General features: G+C 44.8%; 1 protein-coding gene across 2 annotated transcripts in view; it reads left to right on the plus strand.

Moving 5' to 3' along the window:
• Nucleotides 1-22724, plus strand: part of NRBP1 (nuclear receptor binding protein 1) — a 44631-nt gene that overhangs the window by 15777 nt on the left and 6130 nt on the right. Inside the window, exons 3-10 of one of the 2 annotated variants that reach the window (XM_033007318.2) lie at nucleotides 789-911; nucleotides 1300-1401; nucleotides 1495-1584; nucleotides 2098-2138; nucleotides 3474-3568; nucleotides 7600-7623; nucleotides 21821-21904; nucleotides 22176-22234. In XM_033007318.2, the coding sequence (XP_032863209.2) occupies nucleotides 789-911; nucleotides 1300-1401; nucleotides 1495-1584; nucleotides 2098-2138; nucleotides 3474-3568; nucleotides 7600-7623; nucleotides 21821-21904; nucleotides 22176-22234 (618 nt within the window). The remainder of the gene's footprint in view (nucleotides 1-788; nucleotides 912-1299; nucleotides 1402-1494; nucleotides 1585-2097; nucleotides 2139-3473; nucleotides 3569-7599; nucleotides 7624-21820; nucleotides 21905-22175; nucleotides 22235-22724) is intronic. The other variant, XM_033007320.2, reaches the window with a different exon arrangement.

Consider the following 22724-nt stretch of genomic DNA (forward strand, 5'->3'; position numbering starts at 1 on the left):
AGCCATATGCATCTTTGGACGCTGCTACATATCTGAGCAAAAACAGTATTATGGTAAACTTTGCTGCTGGGAGTGTTGTTCATCTTATATCTATGCAGGTCTATTAGCATTAAGTACTTCCACAGCTCTAGCCGTTCTCATGCTAGGCTCCTGCTTTGTCAGATCCCTTCCCCTTAGTTGTTTCCTTAGTGCTCATCCATGTCTTTAATATTAGGTGTGGGTGTATTTGTGCCAGGTTAACTTTTGCATTTATTAACTAAGGAAATTATTGTAGCAGTTTCAGTTGTGTAATCAATTCCTCAGTCTATTCGCAACTTGTAGGTTTCCCTTTGTATCTCTCTGCTTGGATCAGTTTCTTCTCTTAAGTTTTGTGTCTCATCAGCTTGCAGAAAATTCCTCCAGAAAGTTGTGTCTGAGTTCTTGAGATGTTGTTTTATCCCTTTTGTATGGTTGGAGGGTTTTTTTTTGTGATTAAATGAACTATGGGTATCATAAAACATAAAAATCTAATGTATTGTTGTCATAAGGCAGCTTTTACTACAAAACTGCCTTTGTGTAAAAGAAGTTTTCCCTCAAATATACCCAATGTTTGCTACTTATGTGGCCTACAGTGTACTCACCTTTGTCTGTGTCCCATTCCTGAAATATATGTGCACAATCCTGTCCTGAAATGCTCATTTAATTAAAAGTTAATGAGCAAAATTCATAATACTCAAATGAAGAATGCATGTTAATGATCTGGCCTTGCTGGCTTAGAGCTCACATCTATTTCCATCCTTCCCATACAGGTGAATCAGCGCAATGTCCCAGGGATCGATAGTGCCTACCTGGCCATGGATACAGAGGAAGGTGTGGAAGTTGTTTGGAATGAGGTTCAGTTTTCTGAGCGGAAGAACTTTAAGCTTCAGGAAGTAAGTTGATGTGTTTTCCAACAAAATGTGGGAAACATACCTTGCACCAGAGTGGGATTATAGATATTGGTGACCTTTCATGTGGATTATTGGCTGTATTTAAAGTGCTGTGCTACTCAAAGGTAGGAAATTCAGCTTAAGCCTGGCCTGTGCAGAGAAGGCGATGGAGAACTGTTGTGCTATTTCCATGGGCTCTTGTGTTGATTTTACTCTTTGTGATCAAACCATGCTCAGTGAAGGTGCAGTGTAGGATTCAATCAGATGTTGTTCTTAGCATAGGAACTTGATGTATACAATGTTGTTTAAGGGAACCAAGACCCAAGAAGGAAGTAAGATATGGGCTGATGTCGTATATGATGTAACATGTTTTTATCTTTCTGATGTTAAGGAAAAAGTTAAAGCAGTGTTTGACAACTTAATTCAGCTGGAACATCTGAACATTGTAAAATTTCACAAATACTGGGCCGATGTGAAGGAGAATAAGGCTAGGGTAAGTAAAGTGAACAGTCTGTTGGGTTTTCTCACTGTATGTCCTGTAGGTATTTAGTGAAGCAGAGGTTAATGTCTCACACTGCTCCTACAGGTGATCTTCATCACTGAATATATGTCTTCAGGGAGCTTGAAACAGTTCCTGAAGAAGACAAAGAAAAACCACAAAACTATGAATGAAAAGGTAACTCTTTTTTTTACATATGCCTATATTTGCTTAGTGCCATGAGCCTCTGGAAAGCTCTTTCAGCTGAGGATCATGATGAGAAGGTAACCTGGTGCTAACACGTGGCTGCGATTCCTTTTTATTACTGTAAGCTAGTTTAGTTGCAGGTTCTCTTGAACAGCTGTTCTGTGCTGTTTGTCTCATTTCCAGCAGTTCTGCGGCTTCATATGTATGATGTGACAGGCATGTCCCTTTCCATGTGTGCACACAGGAAAGAGGGAGGGTGTTTGTGCATGAGAGGAGTTAAGAGGGGAGGTATGTTTCTTGACCCATACGAATATGTAGAAACTAAACCGAGCACAAGAGTACAGATCCTCTGAATTCTTACTTCCTACACGCCTGTGCTGGGTAAATCTAGGATGCCACAGAATGGAGCATAAATTCCTTCATATGAACGGATTATGAATCACAGAACTAAGGATTAGTTCTTCTTCCCTGAATGATTTTTATCCTTTTCGCTTCTGTCTGTAGGCCTGGAAGCGATGGTGTACCCAGATCCTCTCTGCTCTCAGGTATGTGAGTTACTGATCCTGCAGTCTAGCTGCCTGTTTAAGTGTAGCTTCTCTTGTGCTAGAATATTAAAAGCTGTAAATGTGCATGCTGCCAAATGTTAGCAAGTTTCATGGAATGGAGCCTGGAGAGCACTTTCAGTCACCCAGCCTCATTCTTACCCCAGTCACAGTCTGCAGAGTATTGACTGCACTTCCTGTAACAATCCCAGAGTCTTCAGTTAGACAATACTGAAGCTTCTAAAATAAACAGTTGCAATACAGGTTTTAGATCCCAACAGTTGTGACTGGTATGATAGTGAGTGTGGGAGTTGAGCATCAGGGAGCTCTCCAGTGTATCCATCTTCATAACCTGAATCTAACAATAGCCAAGAGAATGTTGCAAAGAAGTCTCAAAGAAATCAAATTCCTTGTGAGAGAAATGAGAAAACTTTCTTAGTCATGGCAGGCTGCATCCCTGTAGCATGCAGTAGATTAATAATTATTGTGTCGTGATACTGTTAAAAGTGTATGTGGGTCTATACATTTCTTGATAATGAAGATCATCTGCAGCCGCCTTAGTGCAATCTAGTTGAGTAGAATGTGGAGGTTTTTGGTTTTAAATACTCTTCTCTACCTGAACCAGAGTTGGTGTGTAGCTAATAACAGTGTTGGAGAAACAATAACACACATGTCAGGGCATGACTCCCATAGAGTCCATAGAGAAAATTCTGTTGCCATTTGGCTAAAGATAGCTGTTGGTGAATAGTTGGGGTTCTAACAAGCTTTTGGGAACTGACAGTTCTTATGTGTGCTGGCTGCTAACATAAAGCCAAGCAGATTGAGGTGCAAAACTAGCTAGCCTCAAATGTACCTGGGACCCCAGCACTGAGAAGCTTTATTTGTGCCCGCTGGAAAACATGACCGATCATATTTTTACAGCACTGAGTGCCTTTTTGATGGCCTGTGAGTAGGGCCAGAATAAGGCTCTGATATTTTTGGTATAAAATTGGACCACTTTTAGCACCCACCTAGCAGTATTGGGATGGATGAGATAGTTTCTTTATCCCTGGTAACCTGGGTTTCTTGGGAACTGATCAGAGAAAGCTTTCTTTTTTCCCTCATGTTCTGGAGATTGTTTATTAGAGACAATTTCTTAATTTTCATGATTGTCTCCTCACCTAGAGGCTGATCTACAGTCACTTAATTGTACCTCTCTGCTATTGTAAATCCCTGGCTTGTACCTTTTGGCCTCCTGTACTCTTCTGGTATTGCTTCAGACAGGGAAGGGGTGAAGGAAGGGATTCCTGGCCTCAGCCTTAGTAGTCTTCTGACCAGTGCTCTGTTCTGAACCTCTAGCTACCTCCACTCCTGTGATCCCCCAATCATCCATGGTAACCTGACCTGCGACACCATCTTCATTCAGCACAACGGACTGATCAAAATTGGGTCAGGTAAGGCTTGTTGGAGGTGACCCTGGCCTATGAGACAAACAGCTCAAACAAAGGCATTTAATCCTTTGAAGGTTATCTGGCATGATAGGCATGTATGTACACACATTCCTCCACCTCCGCATCAGTTGTGCTAGAGATTGGTAGTAGAATTCACTTTTGGTTGAAACACGTTCAGGCACAGGAAGAACTGTTAGTGGATACTGTTTCCCTTGGTACCCCCTTCCTCAGTTTTTGATCTCAAGGGACTGAGCCAAGAAATGGTGCTGAAACTTTCCAGTTCTACACGCACGTTATCCTTGGATTCATCTGCTCTGCAGTCTTTTTCTTGTTAATACACAGAGTTCTCTTCCCAGTGTTGCGAAGCTTGGAGAGCTGTGTGCACTGAGGCCACACGAGTGCTTTTTGTAGCAACCAACATTTATAATCAGGCTTATAGATTCTGACTGCACCAAGCTGCTTGTCTTGTCATCCTCATCCAGCATCGCTCACTTTGGCCTGGACTTCAGGATACTAGTTTGCCTTGGGCCTGTTTGGCAAAGACGTGTCCTGTTCAGGCAGCCACCCTGTACTGAAATGTTTTATTTCATAACTAGGTAGTGATTTTTCTGGCGAAGCAGTGCATCCTTGCATACTTTGTTTTTGTACATCTTTGCTATACCTATGCGTCTCAAAATCTGCCTGCAGTCAGGATGCATTATGCTGTAGCTTGTCATAACCTGTCAAGTGACAGCTTTGCTCTCTGTCGTCCAACTTCTGCAAGTATTCTCAAACGTGAGGAGTGTGCACTTGCTGCCTCGTAGACTCTCGTCTGTGTGAATTCTTTGTTTGATATTTACAGTGTACAGGAAAGAATGCTCTGCTTCACCTGTCCTTTTAAAATAGCCTCTCTTCATAAACTACAGACCTCTGTGGCTTTTCTTTCCATTGGAGAACTCTTGAGTTGTTTTTTTGTTCCAGAATTGGGGGTCTTTGTTCATCAGAGGTAACAAACCTCTGATACATGCTTATACCCAGGGAGACTGGGTCATGGCAGAAAGAACACTCAGTTCTCTATCTGCATATAAACCTGGTGACTTGCTCTTCATACAGGCTGATGACATCATGGGGTTCACTTTATTATCTTTCCCTGACTTTGTCCAGGTGGAAGAAATTTCCAAGAGTTGTGTATATCTGATACCTGTATGCTGGCAAACACAACTGGCTTCCTGGCATTCTATTCAGGCCACTTACGGAGAGTCTATTGTAGACTTGAGTACATAAGAGATCCTTCTCTTACTAGTTTTAAATTAGAAGTATTATACAGTTGTAATCTCTTTGATTGGTAGCCAGCACTTTGTTTGTAAAAACAAACCACTTGAAGTTGTTATCTAGAGCCATGGCTTTTTACCAGAGGGAGGTAAGATCTGCAAATCAGCAAGTGTGACGTTCTCAAGAGCATTCAGACTCCCAGTGGTGCCATTCATTCAGAGGGTGTCTAGAGGAAAGGTGGCTCTTTGATTGTGGGTCACAAACAGTTGCCTCAACAGTCACACCTTTGCCTGCTCCCTCCAATTCCATAGACCTTTGGAGGGACCGAGGCAATTAGACTAGTGTGCCCTTTCAAAGAGGAGAAGGTGTCTGTGTGCTGTAACTACTGTATCCTCAGCAAGAAGACGACACATGCTGGGAGTGTGACTGTGCAGGAGCAGTGCTTAATTGCAGTTAATGAGCAAACTTCCTTCTACTCCACAGTTGTAGGCTGCCTTGCTCACCTTGTGTTCAGAAGTGAAGGGGTTTATCTGGGAGATTCTGGTCCTTTCTTAAATAAAAGAGGAAGTGAGCACAAGTGGACTTGTGGTCAGAAGAGGAATAATCCAGATGTGAAAGCTATGGCTGCAGTGCAAGCTGGAATTAAAGTTGCCAGTGTTGCAGAATATATTCTTACTCCTGTACTGCCTACTCTACAAGGAAAGTCAGAACTATGTTATCAGAACTGCTGGCTGTACTCGAGCTTGAGATTCTCTAATACTGCTGACTGTGCAGTAGCCAGACAGGCTGTTTTCATGTTCGGGCCCTCGAGCCATAGCTGCTTTGGAGTCACTGGCAATGTTAGGCCCATGTTGATTGCTTCATGCAGTTATTTCTTACAGCTGTCTGGTACCTGAAAACTTTCCTGTGTTTACTTAAAAGAAGTGGGGCATCATTCTCATGGATTTAAGGGGAGCAATGATTCAGTGTACTGTGATCTGCTCTTTGATACACTCTCTGTCCCCAGCACCATTCTGGGTTACATGCCTGAAAGCTCCTCTTCCTTCTAACCAAAAGATAATACTTGCTGAATGTGGGGCAAAAATCTGGGGAAAAGAAGCTGCTAGTGTGATCTGCAGAACATCCTTCTGTCTGCCAGGTGAGGAGGTACTAGAAGAGTAGTGCTGTGGCTTGTCACATTGGAAGTGGCTGGTACTTGTTCCTGTAACACTTCTTTAGGTGTGGGAGCAGCCCTTTTGCCTGTCACTCCTTGCTGCTACTTCAGATTGCAGAAGCACATGCACTAGCAGGACTGACCACTGTTTTTCTTGTTCTGCATGTAATTCTGGATCGGTCTTTTTTTTTCCTAGAGCCACCTGTGCACTGCAGGAAGAAAAGAGATTAGTTTAGGAGGAGGGTGTTGCTTTTATTGCATGGAGTTTTGGAGGGATGAAAACTTTGTATGCTGGGGGTCATCTGTGGAAGAAAAAGGGAGGGGGAAAGAGGGAGATTTCTCATACTGCTTAAATGCAAAAGCCATCCATAATCCATTAATTTACTAACTTTTTTTTTTTGTCAGTGCCATAAAGTGCAGGGTTAATAGATTTAAGAAGGAAATGTCAAATGAGTGGGGATCTTTGGAGAACTTGTGATGAGGATATGAAAGATACCTACAGTTTTTAAACCCTGGTGTTTCCAGAGATGGGAATGTTCCAGCTGCTTTCTGGAGTTGTGGTCAGATGAAAACATTCCTTGTGAGAGGTCCAGGTGGTTTTCTGCGTAACTCTTTCACAGGATCCACATGTAACACCATGTTGCATCTGTGCACATCTGCATTGTCTAACAGGTGGACCTGCGAAGGGATCATGCTGCAAGATGTTTTACTGTGACAGGTCAAAGTGAGTGCAAAGGGAGACAGATGATTTTAGACAGGGTGTTTGATGCTGCTGCTTGCTTGTGTTAAGCAATGTTGGGAGATGCTTTTTGTAATTCTCACTGGGAGTGTAAGAACCAGTCACGGGTGGAAAGGTGTTTGGTTTGAATTAAAAATCCTCTTGGGCACCTCTTGAGAGTGCCCCAACATAACGGAGGCCTCAAACAGGAGTGTCTTGTAATGTCTTCTGGTGCGCCGGAGACATGGCAACGTGTTAGCGTGTGCCGAGTGAGACTTCAGTAGAGCATAGGGGGAAGCTTAGTGTTGTGCCAGTGCATTTCCAAATTTTGCCTCCAGGCACTTGGCCGATGCATATGCTCTCCTGTCTTCAACATACCTGACCTCTAGGATTGGTTATATATTTAATTTCAGCCTGTCCAGAGTCTCTTTTCAGTTCCAGGCCAAGGTGCCAGGAGACTGAGTCTTACTTAGTATTAACTCTGCTATTAAATTATGTGGGCAGGCATGTAAGTATGGGTTCTGCTGCCAAGATCCATGCCCAGGAGAAGCTGCTGGGATGTAGAGAAAGGTAGTTGTCTGCTGATGAGGGTGCTAAGGGACTGCAAAGTACTAACAGAAAGTGCAGAATTTCCAGCTGCTTAGCCTCAGAGTTGGCCATAATCTTCTGCTTAGTCAGAGATGTCTTGACTCCCTTGCCCAATCTCGTTCCCAATTAGAAACACTGATGTTCCTTATTTAAATTTATTTTGAAAAGGTGGCTGGAGACAGGGCCAGATGCTCAGTCTTGTCTGTGTTTTGCCACGATTCTGACCTAGCTGTCTCTATCAATGTTAAGTGCTTGCTGTTTCATCAACTCATTGACTTCTATCTTGTTTTACTTCCCGCTTACGGGCTGCTCTGTTACCAACAGTCTTTCATAGGATATTTGCTAATGGTGAGAAAACTTCTCCACTCCTGTGATGTGACTACCACTATACATGTAATGTACATGATTTTATTTTTGTGTGTGTATATATATATAATTATATATATATGTGTGTGTGTGTATATCTATATTTGTAACACACACAAACATACACACTCTCTCTAATTTATTTATGTAGTGTTCCCTTGCTATAAGGCTGGTACGTAAAACTGTTCAGCTTAGGTGCATCCTACTTTGAGACCTTGTGTTCTGTGCTGGGATGCAAACTGTTCCTCGTGCTCTCAGCCAAAGCCTTACAGAGAGGGAGCGCTGCCCCTTGTGAAGTCTCCCGGTTGTTAGTTCTCTTCCTCTGTTCTTAGAGCGTGCTAGTCCATGGACCCTAGTGCATGCCGGGTCCCGCATGTCAAGCCAAGTGGATGCATTGTTCTGAGCTCTTTCCAGCTGAATTTTCCACATACATTAGGCTCTTTCCTGCTACTGCTCTGCTAGACTTGGCTGGGCACCAAACCTGGACTAGCCTTCGCTTTGTGCTTGGCTATCCAATTGCTTGCTTGTAGTTTTTAACTCCGTAGATGTTTTGTTTTTGAGATGAATGTTTCAGTGAATGTGTCTGGCTCCTGATGGCCAGAGAGCCATCCCACCCAAATGAGTCCCTGATTGTGAAGTAAGGTTTACTATTTATATTTCCCCAGACAAAACTCTGTTTCTGGGGAATGTGTATATGAGGAGGGAGTTGGGCTGGTGGGGGCTAGTGAAGGATTTGAGTGCTGCAATTTGTAACCCTATCAAGTAGAACACAGCATTTACATTTAAAATAATTATTTATTTTATTTTTTTTGCCATTAGAGTTGTTCTTGATGGTTAGAGTTTGTTTCTCTTGAGTTGGGAACCTACCAGTTGTCAGCTGGAAGTGGTGAAAAGGGAAAGGCCTGTCCAGATGGGCTCGGTGCTTCCTTCTCAGTGTTTGCAGGAGGAGGATGTGGCATGCTGCTCTGCAGAGCAGAGGCTCTCTCAAAACAGCTAAATCAGAGATGTTAGGTAGTTGAGGGGGAAGTTGATGTAGTCAGGGTTTGTGGCATTAGCAGGGCAGATTTCCTTGGGGATGGCTTGTTCACTAGAGTGTTCCAGGCTGGGCGGGTCAGGCTGCGGCAGTTGTGTGTGGCAGGCTGCCTTTGACGGGTGGGAGAGGCGAGGAAGCCCACCAGCAGCAGACTGGCGTGGGAACATGCCTGAGCCTGGGCTTCAGCATAGGTTCAGTCGTGCTGATGGCAGCAAGGCTTCAGACTAGCAAGCCGTTTTCCAGAAATCAAGTCACTGCTGTGAGCAGAACAAAAGACCCTCATTCAGGCAAGGCAAAAAGAGCCTCAGCCAATGGTTTCCAGGCTTAGGAAGATGCTGTGGTATCTCACTTGTGCTGAAACAGCACCATATGGCCTTCATATACTGAGCTTTCTTGGCTGGTTCCTTGAGAATTTGTTTTAACAGTACTGTTGTATCACTTATGTGCTGTTTATGTGAGAGCTGGAAATTGCTTAGAACTTGAACAGTGATTTGGGCTTGAAAACACTAAATACAGGTTATAAAGCTCCTGTTTTGCTTGAGCATTGAGCTAATAAGGTTGTGAGTGACATGCTTTCATAACTAATTTTAGTAATTACTTTACTCTTTGATTTTTTTTTTTTTTTTTTTTTTTTACCTGATATTTAAAGACTTGTCACTCTGTTTTTCACATCCTTAACAGGCACCTGAGACACTCAGTAGGTGATGCAGAAATAAAATAGGGGGTTACAATTATATCTTGGATCTGGCTTTTTTTTTAACTAAGGCAAGTGTGGTTTAGAGAAAAAATAATCGACAGTTGAAATCAGTGGACATAGAAAAATGTATCATAAAAATGGAAAGCTTTTTCACCCATATTGGTATTCATTTAGGAAGATTTAACATGAATTTATGTAGTTTAGCTTCTAGTCCTACAGTTTTATGTGTAGAGTCAAGGATCCCTTCTACCAAGCCAAACATTTTCAGTTGCTTACAAACTGGCAAAACTAAGGCAGACTTCCACAAGCAGAGGAGAAGGTTTGTCTCTGACTACAGGTGTTGTTGGGAATGAGATTGTGCAGATGAATAGTTTTGAGTGGAACTTTTTTTTGCCCAGAATATCTCAAAGTCCCAAGTGGTATGCAGGTTACTCTTTTTTTTTTTATTTTTTTTTAAAGGCTTTGTCTCACCTTGGTCTAGGTTGTCTTTGAGACTCGCAGTAGTGTAAAAGCGTGCCATAAAGTGAAGGTTCTTCTTGTGGACTGTTCTTCAGAAACTCCATTGAACAAACTGTGTGGAATAGCGTGAGGTTAATTTCTAATTGTAATAAATTGACAGGTGTCTCATGATCTAGCTGCTATTTACTAGAATGGCAAAAATGGTTACCAGAGAGCTGCCTTAATTTTGTATATAAGCACAAATCTCAATCCAGGAGGAGCAGTCCTGGATAAGTGACAATCGGTGAGCTTCTAATTGCTGTAGTTTGTTTCTGAAATTGGAACCAACACCTAACTGAATGTGTGTGTGCTATGATTTAGTGTGTGCTTTTGGTGGTGTCTTTGGCCTTGTTGCAGTCACCAAGTGGAGTGCATACTTAACAGATTTACCTCCTGCTGTGCTGTGATGGTAATAAACTCTCATTTTTATTTTGCAGAAGTTTTAAAAGCTGGCTCTTGCTTCATGTGCTTTGCCTTCCTTGCTCAGTGTACCTTCTTTGTGCTGCTGTGAGTCATCTCATTCATGAAAACACCAGAAAACAACTATCTTCTAGCCTGGTTGTCATTTCCAATGAAATAGGATCTTCTAAAAAGGTTTAAACTTCCCAGTTCAGTGCTCCAGGTTACGATAACTTGCCTTTTCTGTGGTCAAATTTACTCTTTTTGTGTTGCATTGAAGGTGCTGGCTGCTTCAGCATTGCTGGATTGTAATTTTTCTCTGCCTTTATGTGGATTTCCAGAATGTGTCAGGGGACGTATTTTCTAGTCATCTAGGTCTTCATTTACCTGCTTTAATGTCAATACACTAGTTGCACGTGTCCCTTCCTTTTGGGGTCCTTTGAAGGCATGTGGAACATTAGCATTTTAGAAGGCTCCTTAATGCCGGTTCTTGCTAAGTTTGTATTCAGTCATCTTTCAGGTATTTACATCCCCCTGTACCAGTACATACTCAGAGCTAACCTTCTGGAAACCAGCTCTGCAGATGAGGACCTTGGGGTCCTGGAGGACAGCAAGCTGACCGTGAGCCAGCAATGCACCCTGACAGCAAAGGTGGCTGAGAGTGTCTTAGGCTGTGTTGGGAACAGCATTGCTGGCAGATCGAGGGAAGTGATCCTGCCTCTCTCTTCAGTACTGGTGATACAGCATCTAGAGTGCTGTGTCCAGGTACGAGCTCCACGGTGCAAGAAAGATATGAACTTACTGGAGTGAGTCCTGCACAGGGCCACGAGGACAGTTAAGCGACTGGAGCATCTGTCCATATGAGGAAAGGCTGAAAGAGCTGAAACTGTTTGGCCTGGAAAGGAGAAGCCTCGGGGGTATTGTTTCAATATGCATAAATACTTGATGGGAGAGAGTGGAGTGAGCCAGTCTCTTCTCTATAGTACCCACTGACAGGGCAAGAGGCAATGGGCACATACTGAAATACATGAAGTTCCACCTACCACAAGAATAATTTTTTTTTTTTTTTTTTTTTTTTACTGTGAGGGTAGTCAAACACTGAAGCAGGTTGCCCAGAGAGGTGGTGGAGTTTTTCTCACGGGACATACTCAAAACCAAACCTCACATGGTCCTGGGTGATCTGTTCTAGCTGACTCTGCTTGAGCAGTGGGGTTGAGCTATATTCTCAAGAGGTCCCTTCCAACCTAGACAATGTTGTGATTTAGGCCTTGAGGCATGTGGGCTGAGTAGTGTTTTCACTCTAGCTTCTGCTTTCAGGGGGTGAGCTTTTATGTTTGTCTTCCATGGTCATTTGGGCAGCTTCACTTTGGCATGTTATGAAACAACAGCAATCAGAGAGGTGAAGTCTGAAATTCAGGGAAGTTAAATTTGAAATACTCAAACACGTGGACCCTAATTGCATTTTAATCAAATACACATTTATATTGTTAAGCAGTAACACCCAATTTTCTGTTAAGCAGAGCTGCTTAAAACACACAGTTTTTGTAGTCACGTTTCTGAGAACTTTATTTTTCAGTGTACATCTTCTGGGAGTAAAAGATTCCCTCAGAGCAGCTTTTCAGTGAATGTCTCTTGGTTTTCTGATTGCATGTAATTCTTGCACTGTGATGTGAGGCTACTGCAGTTAATTATTGCCCTGCCATTTCAGTTGTGAAAGAACTGAGGAAGAATGGCAGTCCTGCTGCCCCTTTATCTTTTTGATATAAATACTATATTGCAGTCAAATGATGCAACCCAAACAGGGGTTTGCCTGGTCTGTAGGACCTTCATTCCTCTGTTCTAGCACTTAAAACTTGGGTTTGTGTGCAGATTTCAAATCTCCCTATACACTTTGTTTGAAATGAAATTGTTTGTATCATGAACTCTTCCAGATAAAGTGCTAATAAGCTCCTAAGTCCCTGCTTAGGAGCCTGCACGCAACCAGGATTGACAGGTACTTATCTTACAGGTCCTCTTTATCTGCTCTTGTGTCTGTGGTCTTGCCTGCCTGCTCCCGCTTTCTGCTTTTTTGTAAAGGCCATGGTCAAGCATGTGAGTTTAAAACTCTGAATGCTTTTTTTCTTAAACATAAAAATATCATCTACCACTTCAAGAAATCTAACACAGACACAGCTTGATCATTTTCCCTCTCATTTGTGTGCCTTCATATTTACATAAGCCAACAACATGCCCTTCCTACAACAAAGGCTGATGAAGTCCTGGGCTGTGTTAGGCAAAATTTTGCCAACAGTTTGAGGGAGGGGATCCTTCCCCTCTGCTCAGTGCTGGTGAGGCCACCCCTGGAGTGCTGGGTCCTGTTCTGGGCTCCCCAGTACAAGAGGGACATGGACATACTGGAGAGAGTCCAGTGAGGGGCCACTAAGATGCTGAAGGGACTGGAGTATTTCTCTTGGGAAGAGATGAGGCTGGAACGTCTCCGCTCTGGGCAGAGACTGAGGGAGCTGGGGCTTCTCAACCTGGAGCAGAGGAGGCTCCGGGGGGTTGAATCCACGTCTGTAAATACCTGCCGGGAGGGAGCCAAGGGGACGGAGCCAGGCTCTTCCAGTGGTGCCCAGTGCCAGGACCAGAGGCCACGGGCACCCGCTGGACCCCGGGAGGGTCCCTCTGAACATCAGGAAACACTTTTCAGTGTGAGGGTGGCAAGTGTGAGGGTGGCACAGGCACAGGTTGCACAGGGAGGTGATGGAGTGTCCGTCCCTGGAGCTATTCCAAAGCTGTCTGGCCATCGTCCTGGGCAGCCGGCTCTGGGTGTCCCTGCCTGAACAGGGGGGATTAGATAAGGTGACCTCCAGAGGTCTCTTCCAACCTGAACTATCCCATGATTTTATGATTCTATATTAATTTCTGTGGAGAAGGTATACCTCTCTAAGTGCATCAGTTTTTGTATGATATCAGCTCTCTGTTGCAAGTACAACGGTTCTGCTTCAGCAGTATTTTCTCTGAAGTAAAATGTGGGTGATGTTTTAGGCAGAGATTAGTTACACTACTCAGAAGCAGTGTCAATGGATGCGGTGATAATAAATATGATGTAGGCGGCTGGGGAGCTGTTACGTGGCACTAGAAATTGTATGTAGTGAACTTTTCATATATGGAACCTCTTTGCCACTTTATCTGATTAGATATTCAACTGTTAAAAATACTAAAATCCTCTTGCTTCTGGTAACTCAGTGTTGCAAATAACTTTGCAGATACCATTTACAATCCCTGATAGAGATCCGCAGGGCTGTAGAATGCTTGTATTCTGTGATCAGCTTAAATCTGCCACTGCTTTTCCTGTTTGACTTAGTGTTTAATGGCTGCATGCTTCTTTTTGTTTCCAATAGCTTCCTAGTTGCTTCTTTTTTTTAGATTTTTGCCCTCCCTAATAAAAATGCATTTGTCATCTTTGTGTGCAAATGAAGCGAACTGTGAAATGTTGTGGTTTTGTGCAGTCTTTTGCAGTGGTGAAAAAGTCTTGAGCATATGAGTGCTTAAGGGGGAATAATAATGTGGCCTCATACCTATCCTGGCTCTGTGGCCATCCCTTTATAGTTGCAAGCAGATGGACTTGCATTTAGTTGATTGGTTTTGGGTCCCCGTGGTTCTGGCACAAGGCAGCATGTGTAAGGTGGTTAATTGTCCCCTGTTGCTGGATTTCATAGCAAACCTGGGACTAATCTTAAATATTAGTTGTTGATCCTTCCCACTGTCATCTTATTTTCCTCTGCATTCTAAGCCTGCTGAAATCTGAAATACAGCGTACTTGACCACTTTGGTAGAAGAGCGGCATAAGATACTCTTGTTTTGGAGAATGCATAGACGTTTGCAAGAGACTGAGTGGTTCAGTGGCTACTTGAGGAGGAAGGGAAGGACTGTGGGGCAGACTGTCCTTCCTATTTGGAAGGAAGAGGTGTTGAATGCAGAACAAAGATGGGTATGAATTGGACACAGGACGAGGAAAATGTCTTCTGCAGCATGTAGTGTCTAAAAGGGAAAGTCAGTGTGTGATTGGGCATCTCTGCTAAAACCTGCCACTGGTGACAGTTGGGAAGTAAAACCACCAAGTACATTCTTGGCTGGCACTCCTGACCAAGGGGTGCTCTCATGAGCTGTCTGTTTAGTCTGATGAGCTCTTTGCTCTAGCATGTCCTTGAGGGTTTGAGAAGTCTAGCAAGCTCTCCATGTTCCTTTGGTAATGCTGATTATTTCTATATAAGTTTTTATTGTCAGATTGAGTTCAGTTTGCCAAAGGCAAGTTGGCTTATACTGTATTTCACATCTCTTCCTATCTTCTGCCCTGCATGAACACCATATTTGGCTGAATCCTTTTCTAAAATTCATCTTTGCTTTGCTAATTACCTATCAGACTCATCACTCATATGGTGCTATGTCTTGTAGTCTAACCTCCTTGCTGCTGACTTCTCTGTGGCTGAGAAAGGCATGTTTGTTGTTAATGCTGGTGATCAGGCTTTCCCTTATTGACCTTCATTGTTTGTCTTGCTTAACATAACTGTCCTTAGCCTTCATGCATCTGATCATTCACAGAATTAAGAATCATCACTAGGTAGAGTAATGGGTGGCAGGAAGCAACCATGTGTGAATCAGTCAGAAGAGCTTGTGTCAGAGGTACCTTAAAGTATGTGTGCTTATTTTGTACAGTTGAGAGTTTGTTTTAAAATGTATGCTCAAGCAAAGCTTCTCTCAAGCCTTTATCTGTGCTAAGTGGCTTGCACACCACGGTGATGGATCTACAGTAGTGACTAGACCAGACCAAACCCAAAGTTTTTTGTCCCAGCTTCTGAAATACTGTCATGAAGTGTAATAGCTTTTTTGTCTGCCTCATTTAACATGTTTGCAGCGAGTTTTTCAGAGTTGACTTCAATAGCAGGTTGTTGCTGTCAGTGATGAGTGGAACAGATGTGTGCCTGGCAAGGCTGTCTCTGCTTAGCTCTAAGGCATACAGTGAATAATCTGGTAGTAGTATGCCTTTGCTCTACTGTTGCTTTGCTTCAGTTTTGCAATAACAGATCATCCATAATCTTGCACTAACAGAGTACAGTTATGCATGTGACTTCCAGCCAAGTTGCATGTGAGCTGTGATACAAACTGCTAGAACAGCAAAAAGGCTTGCCAAGTGGGGCTAATCAAACCCAGCTGCAGAGCCAGTCTCTGCAACAGGGACAGAAAAACATGTGGAAGAATTCCAGGGGGACTCTGTAAGTTCAGAAGCGCTAGGATCAGAATATCAGAGAGGAGAAAGTCCCTGGATGACTTACAATGGCGAATTCAAAACTGCCTTTCTGTGAGTCTGAGTTGCAAGTTGCCACAGCCAGTGCAAGCCCAGCTCTTTCCAGAAATGCTGGTGACACTGCAAAATGTTTGTAGGACCTGGATGCAGAGAAGCTTATTATCAAGTCCTTAATGAGGCACAGACAGCCATTATAGATAGAGATTGGGCTAGAATTCCACTGTGCTTGCCTTTCTGGTATGGGAGTATCTATGTTGCATCACTGGCTAAGGTTTCTGTTGATAGTGCCTTCTTGTGATTGATTACTGGCTGTTCTTAAACAGGGCCCAGAAGCAAAGGACAGAATGGCTGGGTAGTAAATTGGCCCTTGCCATCCAACACATGGTAGTAACGGTATTTAAAGACACATTGGAAAATGAAACTAATCAAAACATCGTTTGGAAGATGTCTGTACTTTGCTGATTCTGCTCCACATTTGACAGGATAGTGTTGCCTTGGGTAGTACCGTGCCTGATGACATTGGTCCAACACTTGATGGCATGTGCTGGAATTCTGCAAGTTGACACAGTGCCTCTCCCTCGGGGCAGGCCTTGATGCCTCTGCCCTTCTGCAGGGGTCTGGCCCTGGCCAGGTGGCCGCCTACACACAGGATTTGGTAGTGGTTGCAAGACCTTTGTACAGAACTGCGTAGCTGAAGGTGGGTTTTGGGTTCCTCTTTACTCTTACAATCCGTCGTACTGATAAGAAAAGCAGAACAAATGGAAGGCTTATAAAATGAGTCTTATTTTATATCCCTGGATCATCTAGTTAGTTCCTGGTAGTCAGAGGCTGTCATGCATGTAATAGAATAATAGAATGGTTTGGGTTTGGAAAGGACCTTAAAGATCATGTAGTTTCAACCCCCGTGCCATGGGCAGGGACACCTTCCACTAGAACACATCGCTCAAAGCCCTACCCAACCTGGCCTTGAACCCTTCCAGGAAAGGGGCAGCCACAGCTTCTCTGGGCACCCTGTGCTAGTGCCTCACCACCCTCACAGGGAAGAATGACTTCTTTATATCTAATCTAAATTTCCCCTCTTTCAGTTTAAACGCATTACCCCTTTTCCTGTCACTATATGCCCCTGTAAAAAGTCCCTCCCCAGCTTTCCTCTTAAGTGCCTTTTTAAGCCCTGGGAGGCCGCTCGAAGGTCTCCCCAGAGCCTTCTCTTCTCCAGGCTGAACCCCCCCAACTCTCTCAGCCCGGCCCCCCAGGGGAGCTGCTCCAGCCCCCCCAGCATCTCCGTGGCCTCCTCTGGCCCCGCTCGAGCAGCTCCGGGTCCTTCTGCTGTTGGGGGCCCCCGAGCTGGCCCCAGCACTGCAGGGGGGTCTCCCCAGAGCGGAGCAGAGGGGGAGAATCCCCTCCCTAGCCCTGCTGGCCACACTTCTCTTGGTGCAGCCCAGGATACAGTTAGCCTTCTGGGCTGTGAGTACACATTGCTGGGTCATGTTGAGCTTCTTGTCAGCCAACACCCCCAAGTCCTTGCAGGGCTGCTCTCAATTCACTTATTGCCCAGTTTGTGCTTGGGATTACCCCGACCCACGTGCAGGACCTTGCACTTGGCCTTGTTGAACTTCATGAGGTTCACACAGTCCTACCTTTCCAGTCTGTCCAGTCCCTCTGGATGGCGCCCCTTCCTTCCAGTGTGTCAACTGCACCACACAGCTTGGTGTTGTCAGTGAACTTGCTGAGGGTGCACTCAATCCCACTGTCCACGTCACCAGCAAAGATGTTAAACAGCGCTGGTCCTAGTACCAACCCCTGAGGAACACTATGCATCACTGCTCTTCACTTGGACGTCGAGCCATTGACCACAACTCTTTGAGTGTGACCATCCAGCCAATTCCTTATCCACTGAGTGGTCCATCTATCAAATTAATGTCTCCAATTTAGAGACAAGAGTGCCGTGTGGGATAGTGTCAAGTGCTTTGCACAAGTCCAAGTAGATGATGTCAGTTGCTGTTCCCTTATCCACCAGCACTGTAATCCCATCATAGAAGGCCACCAAATCTGTCAGGCATGATTTGCCCTTAGTGAAGCCATACTGGTTGTCACCAGTCACCTCCTTACTGTCCATGTACCTCAGCACAGTTTCCAGGAGGATCTGCTCCATGATCTTGATGGGCACAGAGATGAGACTGACAGGCCTGTAGTTCTCTGGGTCTTACTTTTTTCCCTTTTTAAAAATGGGGGTTATGTTTCCCCTTTTCCAGTCAGCAGGAACTTTACCAGACTGCTACAACTTCTCAAATATGTTGGACAGCGGCTTAGCCACTTCATTCACCAGTGCCCTCAGGGCACATGGATGCATCTCATCAGGTCCCGTGGGCTTGTGCACCTTCAGTTTCCTTAGATGGTCTTAAACCTGATCTATCTCCTATGGTTAGCAGTTCTTCATTCTCCCAGTCCCTGCCTTTGCCTTCCGCCCCTTGGGCGGTGTGCCCGGAGCCCTTGCTGGTGAAGACTGAGGCAAAAAAGTTGAGTACCTCAGCCTTCTCCATATCCCAAGTAACCAGGTCTCCTGTTTCCTTACAAAGAGGGCCCACATTTTCCGTAGTCTTCCTTTTATCACCAGTGTACCTATAGAAGCTTTTCTTGTTGCCCTTGATATCCCTGGCCGGATTTAATTCTATCAGGGCTTTGGCATTCCTAACCTGATCCCTGGCTGCCTGGACAGTTTCTCTGTATTCCTCCCAAGCTCCCTGTCCTTGCTTCCACCCTCTGTAGGCTTCAATTTGGCTTTTGTGTTTGAGCCTGTCCAGGAGCTCCTTGCTCAGCAATGCATCCTTCTGGCGTTCTTACCTGACTTCCTCTTTGTTGGGATGCATCTCTCGAGCTTAGAGGAGGTGATTCTTGAGTATTAACCAGCTTTCTAGGGCCCCTCTTCCCTCTAGAGCTTTGTCCCATGCTACTCTGCCAAGCAGATCCCTGAAGAAGCCAAAGGCTGTTCTGAAGTGCAGGGTAGTGAGCTTACTGTGTACCCTCCTCGCTGCCCTGAGAACCTTGAACTCCACCGTTTCATGGTCACTGCAGCCAAGGCAGCCCTTCAGCTTCATGTTCCCCACCAGCCCTGTGTTGTTGGAGAGGACAAGGTCCAGCATAACACCTCTCTTTGTTGGCTTCTCTATTGCTTGGAGAAGGAAGTTATCATCAACACATTCCAGGTACAACCTGGATTGCTTATGGCCTGCTGGGTTGTGCCTCCAGCAGATATCAGGGTGGTTGACGTCCCCCATGAGGACTAGGGCTTGTGATTGTGAGGCTGCTCCTATCTGTCTATAGAGGGCCTTATCCACTTGGTCTTCCTGGTTGGGTGGCCTGTAGCAGGCCCCCACTATAATGTCTCCTGTCCCTGCTTTCCCTTTAATCCTGACCCATAAGCTTTCAGTTGGCTCCTCACCCATCCCCAAGCAGAGCTCCCTGCACTCCAGCTGGTCATTGATATAGAGGGTGACACCTGCCCCCACCTTGTCTCCCCTCCCTGTCCTTCCTAAAGAGCCTATACCCTTCCATTCCAACGCTTCAGGCACAGGAGCCATCCCACCACATCTCTGTGATGCCAATAAGATTGTAGCTCTGCAGGCATGCGTGTGTCTCTAACTCCTCTTGTTTATTCCCCATGCTACGCGCGTTTGCAAAGGGGCCCTTAAGTTGGGCCCCCGATGAAGCTGACTTACTGTCTGGAACTCATGTGTGCTGCTCTTCAGGTGCTCTCCTGCTGCCCTGTGACCCCTCTCCAGGCGCTGGGCATTTTTTGCTGGTGCTGGCATCAAGCTGGTCGAAATGGGATGGATTGAGGTTCTACTCTCCTGTCAACTTTAGTTGAAAGCCCTCTTCACCAGCTTGGCAAGATAAAGTTGCCAACTAGTTGTTAGGTTTAGCAAGGGTCACAAAAACATCTGTTTGATAGTTCATGTATACTGCATGCTACATAAAGACATCCAGTATTCTAGTAAAAAAAAAAAAGATAAAATACAGACTTTAAAGCAGAAGGGTTTCTGAAGTCTTAAATACCCTGTTCTGCAAAACCTGGGATGAAATAATAGTTCTTGTGAACAGGGAACAAACACATTAGAGATCAGCAAGATCCTGTAATTGCATTACATCCTAGGTCTCAAGGGAGTGCCAAAATCCTAATGGTACTGGACACTGAAGAAAAATTCGTTCTTGATGACAAACTTGACAGTATTCAGGTGGCTGTACACCTGCAGCAGTGCTGTATTTCTGGATGTGATCAGCCTCTGGCCCTTCATAGAGCTGTAGCTGTCCTTATCTCTACCCCTCATGCCCACCAGTGCTATACTGTAGATTTAGGTGAAATTAATTTTAGTTCCTGCAAGTCTCCAGCAGAAGTTCTGAAAGGTGTGTGTGTGTGTGTGGTGGTGGGGTTTTGCTTCTGTTTTTGCCTTTTTTTTTTTTTTTTTTTTTTAAAGAAGGCAACATCTCATTTGACAGTATTATTTGTTGGTACAGTGATGAATTGTTATTTTGAAGTAAGAAAGAATAAATTACATGTAAGTGGCAGGGGCCAGTACTGTTAAATCTGATCTTGATTCCTTGGCCAAAACATCTACTAGAAAGGAAACAGGAAAGAGCAGTAATGATGAGGAAATCCAGCTGCTGGAGAAGACCTGACATAGCCCCTCCTCTCTTATAGTCACTTATAGACCAGACATACACAGTAGGTTACTTAGGGTAGATAGTGCCCATAGACAGAAGGAACGTAACAGGACTTCTTCACTGTTGATGTCTGCAAATCTCTTCAGAAGGCCCAATATGTGAACTTGTGCTGGGCAAACCTTGGCTGATACCTGTATGCAAGTCAGGCTCTGGCTGGACGCATGGTGACAGGGTAGAAGATGAAAAAGGGCTGCCTCACCAAAGGGCTTTGGATTCCCTTGTGCATTGATCTCATTAGTGTTCAGGCTGTTAATAGAAATGTGGGGAATGTGTGATGTTGCGGTAAGTCAGGATATCCTCCAGAAGCACAGAAAGACATTAGAGGACTGGACAATTACAGTTCCAGAGTTAGCACAAAACCAAAAAGCAGCAAACTACTTATGAACGATTGATTGGGAAAGTAGATGCTGGCCATTGGAACAAACTCCATTTCCAGTGCTCAGATAAGATAATATGGTTTGGTATGTTCTATACGGCAAGGTTGAGCTGAGTTACCAGGGAAGATCCTTCTTGTCTGACTATAGCCCAAAGAACATATCTCCTCTGAGGCTGGGAACTAGTTCAGTCTCATTGAACTAGGAATCATCTTTGTTGTGTCCTGCCCTAATCCAGGAACACCTGGAAAAATACAAGCGGTTTGGCACGTCCCATGTAAGCCTGTATTGTAGCAGTACAGACCAGGACCAATTGCAATTGTCCAGGAGGTTGACAAAGTGAGAGATGGGACTGGGCATGTTCAGATGTGGAAGTAGAGCTTCAGATGTGATGGTGACTCTGTGCTCCCTGCCTACCTCAGTGTTTCTCTCTGGTGGAGCCAGCTGCTTAGTTTTGGAGTCTCGTTTGCAGTCTTTCCAGAGGTGGCTGTCCCAAAGGCTTACCTTTGGGGGGGGGGGGGTGGTCCATACTTGTGTTCTGCTCGTGGATCTTGTGGCTGGGAGTTATTCCCTCCCCATAGCTCTCTGAATGGTTTGTGGTTGTTGCTGTGGAGGTGCTGGCTGCTGGGGAGCCTCTACTGTCAGAGTGGTCACCTCTCCTCATTCAGCAGCTTTGCTTGACTTTTGTATTGAGGCACTTTGGCACCACTGATATGTGGAAGAGTTTCTTTGTAGGTCTCTCCCTCTCCTAGAGCCTTGAGGTGGTGGCTAGTTGCATTGATCATGGCATTTCTGGCTGTTTCTAGGGCTTCTGTTACAGAGTTGCATGTGAAAAATTCTATAGATCTGATTTAAATTAGGTGCTTTCAGGACTCACACTTCAACAGGGAGTCCTTCCCGGCTTGTCTTCCCATTTAGCAGAAGTTCTGGTCTCTAGGTTTGCTCTTGAAGAGTAATGTTAAGCTGCCTTAGTTGATCTGCATCCAGGGAAACCACGGAGAAATATATCAGGGCAGGTGACCTGAGATGAGGGACTGGTGAAGAGCCAACTTAACTCCACCTTGTTGCCCCTTTGGGCACCAGAGGGCCCTGGAGTTGCATGTGTTCCCTAGCATCTAGTTGGGGATGGGTCACAATTTCCTGTATCTTAAGCATTCATGACTTTCTTCTAGTGGCACCGGACACAATTAACAACCACGTGAAGACGTGTCGTGAGGAGCAGAAGAACCTGCACTTCTTTGCCCCAGAATATGGAGGTATGCTGTGGCTACAACTGCAGGCCTGGTTTTGTTGGCCTTACTAATGGTTCCAAGCTGTTCTGTGTCTTGTTTTCAGCTACAGCCTCATGACATATGTCACATTAACAGTCTTGAGTTAGTTGCCTGCCTAAAATGCTTCCTCTGTCTTTTGATAGCAGAGGAGGGAGAGAAGGCTGCGGGATTATCATAGTCTGATACAGAGGTGGTCCTGCTGGTACTGCTGAATGCAGGGATGGACTGATAACTGAGTGTTATTTCTGTGTTACAGAAGTTGCCAACGTCACCACTGCTGTGGACATTTACTCCTTTGGAATGTGTGCACTGGAGGTGAGTGTGGAACGCTTTGGGTATGGGACAGAGAGAGAATGAAGTTGAGGGAAGGAGATGGCTGTCTGGAGATGCTGTGGTTATGGGGGGTTTAGCTTGGTAACAAGTGCATTTTGTCCTCTGAGACAAATGTGCTTTGCCTTGGAGGGAATCCCTATCAAGGCTCCCTCAAATGGCTTACTAAGTAGTAAATAGCTCAGTGATGTGTAGTCCTTTCTGAAATTCCTAATGTATAATTTGCTATATATAGTGGGTCTTGGCCAGCTCTGAAGTCTGACCCACGGGCTGGTGGGAACAGTCGCTAGTAGAAACTGTACTTAATGTACATGGAGAACACAACTCCCCTTCTGGGGGGAGCACCTGTTCTTTCTGTGGTGTCTGGAGGAGAGGATAGATGCAGTCCATAACTTTACCGGGCCAGCCTGTCCCCACCTGATAGAGGTGCTGGTTGCAGTCAGGCACAAATCTGATGTTCCTGATCTTAGCAGCT

This window comes from Tyto alba, unplaced genomic scaffold (genome assembly GCF_018691265.1).
Source record: "Tyto alba isolate M040663 unplaced genomic scaffold, T.alba_DEE_v4.0 Super-Scaffold_40, whole genome shotgun sequence".
Lineage (NCBI taxonomy): Eukaryota > Metazoa > Chordata > Aves > Strigiformes > Tytonidae > Tyto > Tyto alba.